Genomic DNA, 14,857 nt, shown 5'->3' with positions numbered 1-14,857 from the left:
CACACGCCTAGAGCCCATGCTCTGCAACAAGAGAAGCCACCCAGTGAGAAGCCTGCACATCGCAACGAAGAGTAGCCCCTGCTTGCCGCAACCAAAGAGCCCGTGCGCAGCAACGAAGACCCAACACAGCCAAAAATAAAATAAATTTAAAAAAATACATATATATATATATATATATATATATATATATATATGTGGAGATTGGGTCATGCTTTTATGTCCAGGAACTGTGTGAATATCTTAGCCAACAACCAACCCCATCCCTTGCTACAAAATGCTCAGACTCGTTAGTAATATGATACTATTTTATATTTGTATAATCCTGTAAGTTTATAAATGTTTTCGCCGGCAGTATTTCATTTGCTCTTCTCGACAACCAAATGCAGTAGTTGGTATTCCCTCTCTATCATCAGCCAAGAGACAGGGCCCAGAAAGGGGAAGTAACTTATATGGTTTACAGAGTAGCAGGAATCCAGGCCTTCTGACTCCAAGGCAGTGCTTTTTCTACTTTTTGTACCACAGGTGCCTCTCGGTAGCTACAGGTTTGATTTTTCAGGAGGCTGAGAGTTGGCAGCAAATACTGCATAAAAACAGAGAGTAGCATGACTTTATGGTCTAAGTCCCTAAGGAAAGCAATGGTCCTGGCTCACTTCCTGTAGTAGTGCCCTCGTGGTAGCCCTTGGTGGGGAGGGCAGTACAGGTACACATAGGGGACAGATTGGCCTCCCCAACAAACACAGATGCGTAAGCTCACGGTGCTACCATTCATAAGCCATTTGCTTTGGGTCAGGCACTTTAAAATATATTACCTCATTTAATCTTTAACAAAAACCTAAACCAGGCAGGCAGCTTCTCCTTGGGAAATAGGAAAGTGGAGGATGGACTCCTGAGTCTCCAGTATTTTTCCTGGCCTCAGTGCCAACTGTTGAAGTCTCAGAAAGTCATTGAATTTGGAATTGTCCCCATTAACATTTAAGCTCATGAGACAACTACCACGGGTGACTCCAGACCTCAGCCCAAACCTGTATATTTGGGTCTTGCAGTCTGTCACTAGATTTTCTGACCAGCTACCTGCACCGGGCTGGCCCAGGTCACTTCATTAACCTTTTAGTAATACATTTATACAGTTGACTCTTTTGAAGCCCACTTACCGTGTTATAGCAGGATTTTCTGTGTTGTTATATTCTCATCTTACAGATGAAGAATCTGAGCTTTGGAGAAGTGAGTTAACTCGTTCAAGGTCAGAGAATAAATGGAAGAGTCAAGGGTCATGCTCTCTGAGCCCTGAGCCTGCACCATGTACAGCGTGCACCCTAAACCCACAGTCAGAGAGAGTGGAGAGGCTGTGGGGGTACAGATACGTAGGGCATTAGTTTGGTTTTGTTTTTCAGAATTTATTTTTCAAAGACATGCCTTTCAGAGTTTTATGAACTAAAATTTGAACTGTGTTCAGAGGTGCTTCTCTCCAAATGTGTTTTAGAAATGTAGCACGAGGGTGAGCCCTCGCCTCCATTGCCATGGTAGTTTTGTATGACAGTTGTCACTGACCCTGGAAGATGTTTTGTAGCTGATTAGACATAGCATTTCACATTGCACCCTCTTTGTCCTGAAAAGAAAATAGACCAGTAAGGCAACGTGGTCAAGGGTGAGTTTCAGATTCAGCCGTGGCTGTTGAATTCCCTCAGACATTTGTGCTGATCCATTGCTGCCCTGTCTCATCCACGAGCTCAAGTTTGGACCAAGTAGAGTTGAGGGGGTTACTTTCCCACTGGGAACAGCATCAACTTCTTCTGGTCCTGATCATGGCTAGTCCATCATCCATGTTTTCCTTTTCTAGGCGTATCTGGGATTCCTATACTTGTGTTTTTATGTGCAGGTCTCAAGTGAATTTCTGTTATGAGCTATGCGTATCCATGCGCTGTTTTCCACAAATATATGTGGTCTGTGAAAAGGGGCATTTCCCTGGGAGGGTGTAATTATTGAGCTCAGAGTTCCGTATCTTGGGAAAGTGCTCCTTTCATGGGTTTTTGGTGTGGCCGTGTCCACAATCAGTCTGGACATCAGGCTCCGCCTGCCTGTATACCGGGTTTCTGCATGAGGATCATTTAGTCAGGTTACTGTCTTTTGTCTATGACTGTGGTAGTCATAAGAGAGGCAGCAAATTTCTCACCAGCTCAGTTGTTCTTGCCTCCCTCCTTCCCCAGAGGCAGTCTGGTCCGGAGACTGGGGCTAGTTGAAGGGTTTGCTTTTGTTCATCTCTGAGGCCCCTGTGCCTCTGAAACTCCATCGTTTTATGAAATACATGCTCAGAACTGATCCTATACCTGTGGCAATTACTAGGGTTTCCTAAATGTGCAGGTTGAGCCAACAAGTACCGTGCACCATGGGGAAGCCACCGCAGGTGTCCCTGTGCATGGGGGACTTTCCCGGGGCTTGTTAGAGAGCGAGCCTTGCCCGTGTGACTCCCCTGACAGGTCAGTGGGGACCGGAGGGTTGGAAAAGGCTTCCTGAAAGAAATCAGCCCTGCTTTGGCCCTGTGAGATGCCATATTTGGAAGATGCCAAGGAGCAGAGGCAGGGGGCTTCCGAACCCCAACACTGGCTGAGGACAGGGGTGCTCCTGCATCCTGGCATTGTGGAGCCATAACTTAGGCTGATGCTAGGGTGCCCTGCAGGGTGGTGTCCCCTCAGTAGATGCCAAATGATATAGTAGTTGTAGATTTCTTTTCTCCTGAAGTTATCTAACAAACTCAGCCAGTCCAGAGCATGAATCAGGAGCCAGAACAGAAATGAGAAAGCCCTTAGACTTGGGATTGAAATCAACATCGGACTGCCGTACTGGAGTGGATATCACTTAGCCCGAGCAGAGCGCCTCACTCCGGTGCCGCAAAGCCCATTTTCTCTATACCAAGGTTGAAGATGTACAAGAACAGAGGATCATTGCCTGAGGCAGCTAGGTTGACAGCAGCTAGGAATGACTTCGGTAGCCAGTAGTGAGAGAGAACATGGTGAAGAATGAGAAGAAACGGCTGTGAGTACTCAAGGTGACTGCAGCATGGGCACCAGGAGGAGCCCCGGTCTCCTAAGGGCTCTGACACTCCCCTCTGATACATACGAAGCACAGCCCGGTACCTAATTGGGGCTGGTGATCACCCTGACTCACCAACAAGACTTACATCATATATTACAGTCTGCTCTCTTCAAAAAGGTGAAGAGGGATTTCCCTGGTGGCGCAGTGGTTGAGAGTCCGCCTGCCGATGCAGGGGACACGGGTTCGTGCCCCGGTCCGGGAGGATCCCGCGTGCCGCGGAGCGGCTGGGCCCGTGAGCCATGGCCGCTGAGCCTGCGCGTCCGGAGCCTGTGCTCCGCAACAGGAGAGGCCACAGCAGTGAGAGGCCCGCGTATCGCAAAAACTTTTTTTTTTTTTTTTTTTTTTTAGCTCCTGTGTTAGCTTGTCAGCCTGTGGAGGCGGGCAGGTCCACAGCTGATTCTGGGGCTTTCTGGTGCCTCTCTGTTGAGACGGGGCTGAAGGAAGAAAACATCACCCGAGCCCTGCCCCTTGTTTGGTTTTCTGAGCAAAGGCTCCCGAGCCTGGGGAGGCTCCTGTCCAGTCCTTGAGCCCTCCCCAGGCCGCCCAGGGCTCTGGCGTAATGCTGACTGTGGACTTGCCCAGTTTGGAGAGCAAGGCTCCTGCCAGAGCTGGGTGTGGACAGACACCCCTTCTCTGGGCAGCATGGTGGCTTTGGGGGTAGAGAGGTTGGGAAACAGGGCCGCCAGGCTCCGGTCCAGCCGTTCCCTCTCTGCCTTGCAGGCCCCGGCTGAGGTAGTGTGGTGCCCTGGGCCCCTCCTTGCGGGCTGGCTGAACAGAAAAGCCAAACCCCACAACCACAAGAGGGTTTGCTTTGAAGATGGGCCTGAGCATAACCTCTGAGTTGCCTTTTTAAGTTTTAAATCTTGATCAGGGAAATACTTCTCTGCTGGAATCCAGGCCCCTTGAGATGTGTCCGTGTCAGCACAGGAGCCTGGGATGAAGTAGCCTGCGTGCGGCAAGTCTGTGCTCATGAACAGACCTCCTTCTGTGTAGAGGGGCTTCTCATCTCCAAGAAGCCCAGAGACTTTGGAAAAGCAGTGCCTGGGCAGGCGGGTGGAGGTGCGTAGGAGGGAGTGTTCGTGTGTGATCAGCGAGCAGCAGGCAGAGGCCACCGTCAGCCTCAGGATGGAGCAGGAGGTGGAGAAGCAGCACGTGCCCCGCCCGTGGGAGAATGTCACGGACACAGGGACAGAGCCGAGGCTGGCCATGCTGAGCCGGGGATCCGCCGGGCAGGGTGTCTGGAAGCCAAGAGGACTTCTTCACAAAGATCTATGAGACACAGACCTCAACTCAAGGGCCACTTCACTTCCTCAGGAAGTTGCTCTTATGCCTACCCAAGTCCTAGGTGCTTAGAAGCCCTCCTCTGCGCTTCCTCAGCCCCTGTGTATTCCAGTTCGTGGTCACAGAGCTTCTGTTCCACATAACGCCGGCAAGGAGAAGCTCCTCCCACCCTATCTTTGCATTCCCAGAGCTTGGCTGACATAGGTTCTTAAATATGAGAGTGGTGAGTGGGCGACTGGAAGACTAAATGACTAGGGCTTTTGAATGTGGATTTGCTCTTAGGAATCTTATACTTCTGTTATTGGAAGTTGGTCTTCCCAGATTTCCCCAGCCCTGCATGAGTGTGCATATCTAGGTTGATACTAAGCCCCAACTGAATGCGGATCACGGATCGAGGCACTGTGGGGATATGAGTAAGAAAGCATTGCCATGACTCTGCTCTCAAGGAGATTAGCTGAGTGACTTCTAGATTGTTTTTCGACTCCATGTTAAACTCTGGGGGCACAGCCCCAAGGGGAGCTGAGGACTGGGTTGGCAGAGTGTCAAGCTGATGGGTTAGGGGCAGTCTTGTCTTGGTGTGAAGAACCCTGAGCCACTCGGAGAGCTGTAGAAGGCAGTGTGGTCATCCAGGAATTGAAGGCAGCCCTATCCTGGTGCCCAGGCTATCGTAAATAATCCTTATAAGCTCACCTACTTAGCAGGGAAACAAGAAGAAAAATATAAAGGGCAAGATACAAATAACTATGAGGAGTTTAGCATACTGGTGGTTGGTGAACATCTAAGAGACCTGGAGAGGTCAGTGCATACGTACACTGTCCTACAGTGGCCACACATCTGGGAGAAGGAACAGATTGGAGTTCCAGCTCTGCTGTTTGGTAGATGTGTCCTGTTTGCAGGTCATAGATTTTTGGGCCTTGGTTTTCTTCCCTTGAATGATTGTGAGGGTCAAATTAGATGAGGTATGTAAAATCCCTGACTGTGTTATTACAGGTCACTCTTTGAAGTGGTAAGTGTCCTGTATCTGTGCCCAAGAGCATGTTCTTTTGCGACCAGTACTGAGTATGGGTGCCCCCTTCACCCACCCTGCTACCTCTTCTCTGCTCCTCTCCTGCTCTCAGAGTGGCCAAGCTGGTGACAGGTTAGAGATCTCAGGACACTGGCAAGTGGAGTCCTCTTAACACACCCCTGCGGAGGACTGGAAACAGCAACCCACGGAGCAGGAGGCCTTGTAGACCGAGAAAGAGTGAGGTCTCAGCTGAGGCCTCAGGGGGCTCAGGGAAAAGGATCTTGTTTCCTCTGAAAGAGGGAGCTCTCGCTGGCCTGGGATGGATGGGATGAAGAGTAGGAATCAGGATTAACTAGTGTTTGCAGCCAGTATTTTTCCAGTGCACTTTGCCCTGTGTGGGTGTTGTTTTGACCTACAGAAAACTGAAAACCCTACATTCCTTCCATCAGGGGCAATGAGGTGTAGGTAGAAACACTGCTCTAGGACCTGACAAACTTGAATCTACACTTTGTTGTCTCACTCAGTAGCTCTGCAGCCATCTGTAAGTCCTTGACCTTTTTGGGGTCCTCAGTTTGCTCTTCTGTAAACTGAGAAAACGAGGAACGTTCTGTGTAGCCTAAGCAAATCTAAATTAGAAGGTATAACATTCCTTTCTCGCCTATTGGCTAGACGGGATGCGGCTAATGATGTAGCCTGGGGGAAGGCACAGAAGCCACTGAACGATGGGACTTAAGTTTCATCTGCAAATTCTTGTCCTGGAGACAAAAGATGTGGTGAAACCCAGGAGCCTTCTATGTGCGGTTATCCTTGGTGATCCGTTATTTTACCTGACTCCAAAAGAGTATTTTTTTCACATAGAACCTGCTTGGAAAAACTGCATTAATTTTGCCTTCTTTTCTCAGTATCCAGCGAGCAGCATTGGTGGTTCTGGAAAATTACTATAAAGATTTCACCATCTATAACCCCAACCTCCTAACAGCCTCCAAATTCCGAGCAGCCAAGCACATGGCCGGGCTGAAAGTCTACAACGTAGATGGTACGTGCCTTGAAGTGGTGTCTCTGGTGGGCGCAGGGAGCAGTTGGCCAACCCAGTACTTAGATTAAACTGTATGTTCCATTTGGTTCTACCCCTCTCAGGGTCTGCCTTTATGGTACATTCTCATTTCAGAACAATTTTTCCTTTTTTCTTTTTCTTTTGTCTTTTCTTCCTTTCTTTCCTTTCCTTTTTTTTTTTTTTTTCCCGACAAAGATATTTTTAGAGAAATGTTGATTGATAGTCTGCATATGTGGGAGATTCATTCATTTGAGGATTTTATGAAAACTACATGAAACAGGAGTGATGTGGGTTTCCTGCCTCCTGTTGTGAACATCTTACATTGAAAGCTCATAGGAAAAGGCTGCTTTTCAAAATTTGGATAAATTACCAAAGATTCAGCTACCCCAATCCATTAAGTCTATAATTCAGGCCTCTGGTGAGATTCTTACAGGCATTTGTCAGTCCTGGCTGAGAACCAGAGTTGAGTGGGTGGCTGGAGGCCGGAGGCCAGGCTGGGGACATCAGAGCTGTGTTTCGGGCTATCAGATGGTTAAGTGCAAGAAACAGGACACGGTGTCATTTCTTGCCAGGTACCTTGGGTCAGGGCAAGAGCTTTGCAAAACCTAGAAGAGGATCATATTGTTAACAAGTCGAGTGATTTATAGGCGGTGTCAGTTTTAGTGACAATATCCTCCCCCTTTTTTTGTTTTTGGCTCTATGAGATGTGCAGTCGCTTGTGAATCCTAAAGGGCTGGTAAATTTCACAAACCTAGTGCAGAATCCCACTAGCAAGCCAGGCCATTAAGTAGATGCTACGTAAGAAAGCGTACAGTCTGCCTTGTCCTTCTAAAAAGTTAAGGCAGTCCACGGTCAGGGGAACGAGACCAGGAGTTCTAGGTGTGTATTAATAAACATGACATTTTGCAAGACCCCAAGCATGGGTATTTTCTGTAAAAGTTGTGGCTACCATGACCCTCCAGCACGTGTGTGGTTAATGTCTCCTTGGCCATTGACTCTCTTTTTCCTCTGTCCTGTTCCCCCCATCCCTCTCATCCTCTCCCATTGTCTTGTCGCTGAAATGAATGTTCCAGCTGCCCCTACGGCCAAAATGGAACTTTATGTAACAGATGGTAAGTAACGTCTTCAGCACAGTCTGTGCTATTTTTGGCCAGCATTTTAATTGTCAAGCATTCTTCATCTCCTTCGGAGTTCTTTTTCCATTTCCACTCATCAAGTTGGGGTTTTGGGAGATATCCTTCTTCTTGTGAGCATTTTGAACGCAGAGCAGGGGTCCTGTTCACCCTTCTGGGAAGTTACTTTGGGGATTTGTGTATGTGCTTCACAGGGGATGGGCAGACGGTACTGACAGACTGTGGACTAGTTTTCTGCTCTGTTTCGCAGCCCCAAGGCATTAAAACTGTCCTTCCTCCATCGTCCTTTCCCCCAAAGGCCCCAGTAATAACGCCACTGGTCAGTCCCGGGCAATGATCGCCGCAGCTGCTCGGCGCAGGGACTCGAGCCACAACGAGTTGTATTATGAGGAGGCGGAACATGAACGGCGGGTGAAGAAGCGGAGAGCAAGGTACACTGCCCACCCCCCAAAACTAGCATGCCTGTAACACACTTTTCTTTTGAATGGCATACTAACATTCTTTTTCAAAAATTTATTTTATCGAAGTGTAGTTGATTTACAATGTTGTGTTCATTTCTGCTATACAGCAAAGTGACTCAGTTATACATATCCATACATTCTTTTTCGTATTCTTTTCCATTATGGTTCATCACAGGGTATTGAATATAGTTCCCTGTGCTATACAGCAGGATCTTGTTGTTTATCCATCTTATGTATATAACAGCTTGCATCTGCTAATCCCAAACTCCCACTCCTTCCCTCCCCCAACCCCCTCCCCCTTGGCAACCCACAGTCTGTTCTCTGTAAGACTTTTTTTTTTAACCAGAATGAAATTTCAGTTTATAAACATGACCTGCTTGGGCCTTTGGAGAGAATCTCGCTCCAGTGTTTCTCAAACTTTAGCATTCAAAAGCATCACCAGGAGGACTTGTTAAAACACAGATCTCAGCTTCTGGGCCCTACCCGCAACGGATACTTAACTTTTCAGGTCTAGAGCGGGGCCCACCCAAGAATTTGCATTTCTTTAAAATTCCCAACTGACAATGAAGCTGCTGGCCCGCAGCCCGCATTTTGAGTGGCCCGCCCTATATCCCCAGGCTCTTGCTGATTTTCAAGATCTGATCACATTAGCCAAAGTGGACAGAGATGGTTTTCATCATGTGTGCTGGGCCCCTTCCTTCTTTTCTCCCAGGGGCTGCTGGTATGGGCAGCTGGATCCGGGGATACAGCTCTGGCTCTCTGTAAGGCTGCTTCCACACCACCAGCCACCTCTCAGTGCAAGCAGAGCCTTTTGTAGCCAGAGTCTGAGGGGCCTTAAAACTCTTTTCATCTAACCCTTCATTGTAAAGATGAAAGGGACTGAACTGAGTCTCCCAAGTAAATTAGTGGCAGAATTGAGAACAGAAGTCATCTCCGAACCCCAGCCTCCTTCCTCCTCACCCTGGAGCCCCCATTCCACGTATTATTTTTGCCTTTGCCTTCCTTTCCCCTTCCCTCCTCTCCCAACCATCTGGAGTGTCAGCTAAGGACTGGAGCCTTGGGTGAGCTGGTGGCAGACTGGGAGGAGTCATCCCACATTCAGTGTGACTCTGTTCTCAAGCCCTGCACCACGGTCCTGACTGCTGTGTTTCATCGCCTGCAGGCTGGTGGTTGCAGTGGAGGAGGCCTTCATCCACATCCAGCGTCTCCAGGCTGAGGAGCAGCAGAAAGCCCCAGGGGAGGTGATGGACCCCAGGGAGGCCGCCCAGGCCATCTTCCCCTCCATGGCCCGGGCTCTGCAGAAGTACCTGCGCACCACCCGGCAGCAGCACTACCACAGCATGGAGAGCATCCTGCAGCACCTGGCCTTCTGCATCACCAACAGCATGACCCCAAAGGTGCGACTTGTCACCGAGCTTGGAAAGTCCCATTTTAGGGTATTACCAGGAATGATAAAATCAAAGGCTTCTCTAAAGCACCAACTAATAAGAATTAATGATTCTCACTTATTTTATGTTGTTTTGATACCGTCGTTTTAAAAATGTGCCTTTGAAGGCCTCTAGATTCAAGCAGAGGAAAGACTTTCACTTAGAGACAGTCCAGGTAGTAGTTTAGGTTACTCTGCGGATTCTGGGGCCAAGTTGACTCACTGTAACCTGGCACCTCCACCAACTAGTGGGAAACCTTGGGCCAAGAGCCTAATGGCTCTGTGCCTCAGTTTGCTAGTCTGTAAATTGGGGATAATACTAATATCTACCTCATTGGGTTGTCATGAGAACTAAGAGAGTCCGTTCTTATGAAGTGCTTAAAACAGCGTCTGTCATAATATAAGGACCAAATAAGTAGCCATTATTATCAACCAGAGAAAACGTGCCATCACTTTGGTGTTTTGGCTCTTAGGGGGTTAGTTCTACTGAATGCTCTCTGGGATTATGACATGAGCACACTTTTGGGGCTGTTACAAGAAACAACCATGCATCTAATAGAGGGCTGTGGCCAAGGAGGCAAAGTAGAAGGAAGGGTTCAGCAAAGGACCTCTCTTCAAACAGAAGTGGGTTCAGATCCTGGCTCCACCACCTAATTGGTTTGTGACTTTGCCTAAGTTACTCTTCACTTGTTTCCTCTTTTATAAAATGGGGATAATAATAGTATCTACCTGATAGGATTGTTGTATGAGAATTATATTAAATATGGCAGCATGACATGTAAATCATGAGGTAGAAAGTAAATGAGCTTGCCTGTAGTACACATATAACACATGGTAGTGATATTATTAGTATAAGGACCTGTGTTCATACATTGCCTTGTAATATACAACTGCTGGTTGCATTGTCACTAACCAGTAACGATCCTTAGAAAAGCAATATGGAAATATTCATTAAGAAGCCATAATGTTTCCCATATTCTTTGACTCACTAATCCCTCTCCTAGAAAAAGTACTCAGCACAGTCAGCTATACTCATGAATATATATGCACGTGATTTTTGCAAAATAACCTGTATTAACTCCAAACTGGAGTTAAAAATAGAACAGTGGCTTACATAGTACAGTGTCTCACCTGTTAAAACATGGAAGAATCTTCGTTAGAATATTTACAAACAACAGAATGCAAAAAGCTTTGAACGCTGTGGTTACGAGTGAGTACCATATGTCTGCATGTGCAAAGTGATAGCTCGTACCACATAGAATGGAAGTGGTGGTTTTCCTTTTTCAAGGTGGTTTTCTTTTTTTTTAAGTTTCCTGGTTGCTTTCTTTTTCATTTAAAAAAAAGTATACTTTTCTGAATTAAAACTAATAATCTTTGTATAAAAATCTGAACGTTAAAGAAAAGTATAATGTACAAAGCGAAGTTTTCATTCCCCTAACCCAGACAGTTCTTACTGATATAAAGAGTAGGGGTATATTCTTTCAGGTGTTTGTGTGTGTGTGTTTTTAAAGCAGAAATGGATAAAAAAAAAAAAAAAAAAAAAGAAAAACAGAAATGGGATCTCATACCATATAGGTAAAGTTTGGACACTTGCTTTTTTCACTTAAAGCTGTCTCTTGGCTATATTTCCATGTCAGTACTTCGCAATCTCCGTTACACAGATCTGACTCATTCCCTGTAATAGCTGTGTCTTATTCCACTGAATACCATGGTTTGTTTAATGGATTGCCTACTGATGCACATTTGGATTAAGATCTTTCGTTAGTCTAAACCAGGGGTTGGTGGTTTTTGTTAATCGCGTTTTATTGGGACACAGCTACACCCTTTTGTTTACAGATTGTCTACAGCTGCTTTCTCTCTACTACAGCAGAGTTGAGTAGTTGTGACAGTGTGTGCCTTTGCAACACCAAAAATATTTATATTTAAAGAAAAGTTTGCCAATCCCTGGTCTAAACAGTGTTGCAGTGAATATCTCTTTTTTACATATGTGTTTGTACATTTATGCAAGTATTTCTGAAGGATAAATTTCTAGTAGAGGAACAGCTGGATCAAAGGTACAGATCCTGCCAAATTGTCCTTCTAAGAGGTGTTACTGTTTTACACTTTTGCCTTTAGGATATGAGACCGTTTATTTCCCCCTTACCCTTGCCAGCATTGGGTGTTACCATTCTTTTTGATCATTGCCCATCTAAGAGGAGGGAAATAGATTTTTATTATTTGAAGTCATATTTAACTATTAATGTGATAGAACATCTTTTCATGTCTTAATTTTCTATTCTTTTATAAATTGTCTTATTAATTTCATTTATCTAACTGTTGAGCTGCTGCTTTTCCTTATGATTCATAAGAGTTGTATTTTTTTTTTTTTTTTGGCCATGCCTCGTGGCTTGCAGGGTCTTAATTCCCCAATCAGGGATTGAACCTGGGCCCCAGCAGTGAAAGCGCTGAGTCCTAACCATTGGGCCGCCAGGAATTGCCCACATAGGAGTTATTTTTATATGAGTGAGTGTTGTGGTAGAGGCACAACTCTCCCTTCTGCCTTAGAATATATGCTTATAGATGAGAAATAATGTACCTGGCAGCAGCAGTGAGGTGTGGTTGGAGGATACCACTTAGAAACCATCTGTGACCTGTGTTTAGGACCAGAATGTTTTATCCTAATATTTTCTATCTGGATCCCTGGCTCATTCTTTCTTCTGCTTTCTCAAAGCTAAATCGATGTATTTATTGATGTAACACACACGCTGTTGAGCCCCCCAGCATATGCCAGGCACATGGAAAATCCGAATTTAAAAAATAGTTCCCGGGCTCCCCTGGTGGCGCAGTGATTGAGAGTCCGCCTGCCGATGCAGGGGACACGGGTTCGTGCCCTGGTCCGGGAAGATCCCACGTGCTGCGGAGCGGCTGGGCCCGTAAGCCATGGCCGCTGAGCCTGCGCGTCCGGAGCCTGTGCTCTGCAACAGGATAGGCCACAGCAGTGAGAGGCCCACGTACTGCAAAAAAAAAAAAAAAAAATAGTTCCTGCCTTCCAGGAAAGTATAGTTTAGTATAGGCCTCAGACAAGCAAGTTGGCAGTAATTGTTCAGAAAGTAAAATGTCACACGGGAGTCATGCCATGATTAGAGGCCCTTAAAGGAGGACATGTTCGCCTGTCTGAGAGGTTCAGGGAGTGGTGTGAGAAGATTTAAAGGGCCAGGAGGAGTTTGCTGAAGGACGACATCCAGCAGGAGGAACAGCACATGTCGAGGGGAATGTCGAGGAACCCACGGAGCTCAGCCCTGCTAGAGCCGAGAGAGAGGGAGGTGGACGTGGGGCCCGGCCATCCCCCGGACTTGCCACGTGCACACCCCATCCCCCATAAAACAACCTTGCACCGTGAGACGGTTAGAGTCAACCACTTCGTCCTCACAGCAGCCCTGTGCATTAGCGCTGTCATCTCCTCCACCCACAGAGAGGTTAAACGGCTCATCCAGAGGCACACAGCAGTAAGGGCAGAGCATGCGTTTTTGTGTGTGCAGGTATATCCCTGTATTTCTTCTGCTCACATTCCCAGAGTGCTTTTCCGTGCTTGGCACTTGCCCCGAGGAGCTCTCGGGATGGGAGGAGGCTGACCTATGAACAGGTACAAGCCGTGGCCTGGGCCATGGGACCCAGGCCCTTAGAGGCGGCTGGTGCCTCAGCCACGGCTTCTGGGCAGACGTGGGTACCAGCCACCCTGCCTTCCTCGCGTCTCTGCTTACCACCGTTGGCACCCTCTGGTTGGAGAGTGAGAAAGTAGGGGAGCCTTCCCTCCCCATCAGGGACTCTGTGGGGCAGTCCTGATGGAATTGGGTGTGATCTGTGGGGCCATCCTGGTTTGTTGGGAGGACATGTTTTCCCAGGAGTGAGAGCAGGCAGCCCCCAGCAGCACCGCCTGGAGCGGGTGCTCCCTCCCTAATAGCATCTCCGCTTGTCCTTGCAGGCCTTCCTCGAGCGGTACCTCAGCACGGGTCCCACGCTGCAGTACGACCGGGAGCGCTGGCTCGCCATGCAGTGGCGGCTCGTCAGTGATGAGGCCGTGACCAGCGGGCTGCGGGATGGACTCGTTTTTGTCCTCAAATGCTTGGACTTCAGCCTCGTAGTCAATGTGAAGAAAATTCCATTCATCATGCTCTCGGAAGAGTTCATAGACCCCAAGTCTCACAAATTTGTCCTTCGCTTACAGTCTGAGACGTCAGTTTAAAAGTTCTATATTTGTGGCTTTATTAAAAAAAAAAAAAAGAATATATAGAGAGATATATATGTATACCAGAGGGGCATCTTTGTTTTTATTATTCTTCATTGCTGACTGAACTGGCAGATGAGAGACCAGGGTCCTTTGACCATCTGCACTTTATTTGGAAGGAAGCAGAAGATGTCCGTCCTGGAAAAAAGTGACTGATGACATCTGACTTGGGGATGGGACGTCTCTCGAGAAGCCGTTCCCTGGCGTTTCTGTGACAGCTGCAAACCAAAGCAGAGCTGGAGGTTCTTGGGAACCTCGCCTTACGACTCGTCCCTGCCTTTCGTCCAGCACCCAGCCCTGCCCTGGCTTCTGGCCATCCCACTCGTGGGCCTCTGGGGACACGTCTTTGTCCTGTTTCAGGGAACCAGACGGGACATGTCCACACGTGTTTGTATATGTAAACATCCGGCACCACGGGAGCCACGGGCCGTTCACGAAATGCCTGCCTTCGTCTTTGTTCTCTGTTGCCTTAGGTTCTGCAGAGAAAGGTCACAACGACAAACGTGCACTGTCAGTTTACAGCTCTTAATGATTTTATTTTTTTCCCCAAAGAGAGAATCTACCTGCCCTGGTTTTGACCTGCTTGCCTACCAGCTTGAGCAGGTAGCTCTTTCCTAACCCAGTGATGGCCTACCTGACCCCGCTCCATCCCACCCCCACCCTCCCAAAACACACCACACCCTACCTGGCTGGCAGCCCCGGCCAGGGAGCCCAGCTTTCAGAGCCGCCCAGGACCTGGCTCTTCACGTGTGCCCTCGGGCTCCATGCACAGCCTCAGGTCCGCCCCACGGATTGTTTGTTTACGTAGGGAAGGGTGAAGTACCCCCCAGGTAGGTCCCAGGGAGGGCATGCCAGCCAGCTAGGATGTCCCATTCAGGCTGCGGCAGGAGCCCCTCCCCGCCACTGCTCCACACCCACCAGGGGGAGACCCACGCTGTGACTCAGGGACTGGCAAGTTCAGCTCAGAGCCTCCATTTCCCTGGAGGTACGTCCTCACAAAGCTCCATAGCAAGCTGTCTTGCCAAGGGACAGCTGCGGCGTCCAGCCCCTGACTCTGACCACCGTCACTGTGCGCTCATCACCTCCGCCCCTTACTACCCGTGCAGGGGCTCCTTTAGGCCCTGGTGCTAAATCACTCGTAG

General features: G+C 48.0%; 1 protein-coding gene across 1 annotated transcript in view; it reads left to right on the top strand.

Moving 5' to 3' along the window:
* The window catches only part of VANGL1 (VANGL planar cell polarity protein 1), a 47,085-nt gene extending 33,346 nt beyond the window's left edge, over positions 1–13,739 (top strand). Inside the window, exons 5-8 of the mRNA XM_029230689.1 lie at positions 6,280–6,413; positions 7,863–7,995; positions 9,188–9,422; positions 13,413–13,739. Coding sequence (XP_029086522.1) covers positions 6,280–6,413; positions 7,863–7,995; positions 9,188–9,422; positions 13,413–13,673 — 763 coding nt within the window. The 3' untranslated portion in view covers positions 13,674–13,739. The remainder of the gene's footprint in view (positions 1–6,279; positions 6,414–7,862; positions 7,996–9,187; positions 9,423–13,412) is intronic.
* Positions 13,740–14,857: the final 1,118 nt, after the last annotated feature.

This window comes from Monodon monoceros, unplaced genomic scaffold (genome assembly GCF_005190385.1).
Source record: "Monodon monoceros isolate NGI ecotype Baffin Bay Population unplaced genomic scaffold, NGI_Narwhal_1 Super_Scaffold_18, whole genome shotgun sequence".
Classification (NCBI taxonomy): Eukaryota; Metazoa; Chordata; class Mammalia; order Artiodactyla; family Monodontidae; genus Monodon; species Monodon monoceros.
Note: the sequence above shows the minus strand (reverse complement) of the source record. Positions and strands in the feature narration are given on the sequence as shown.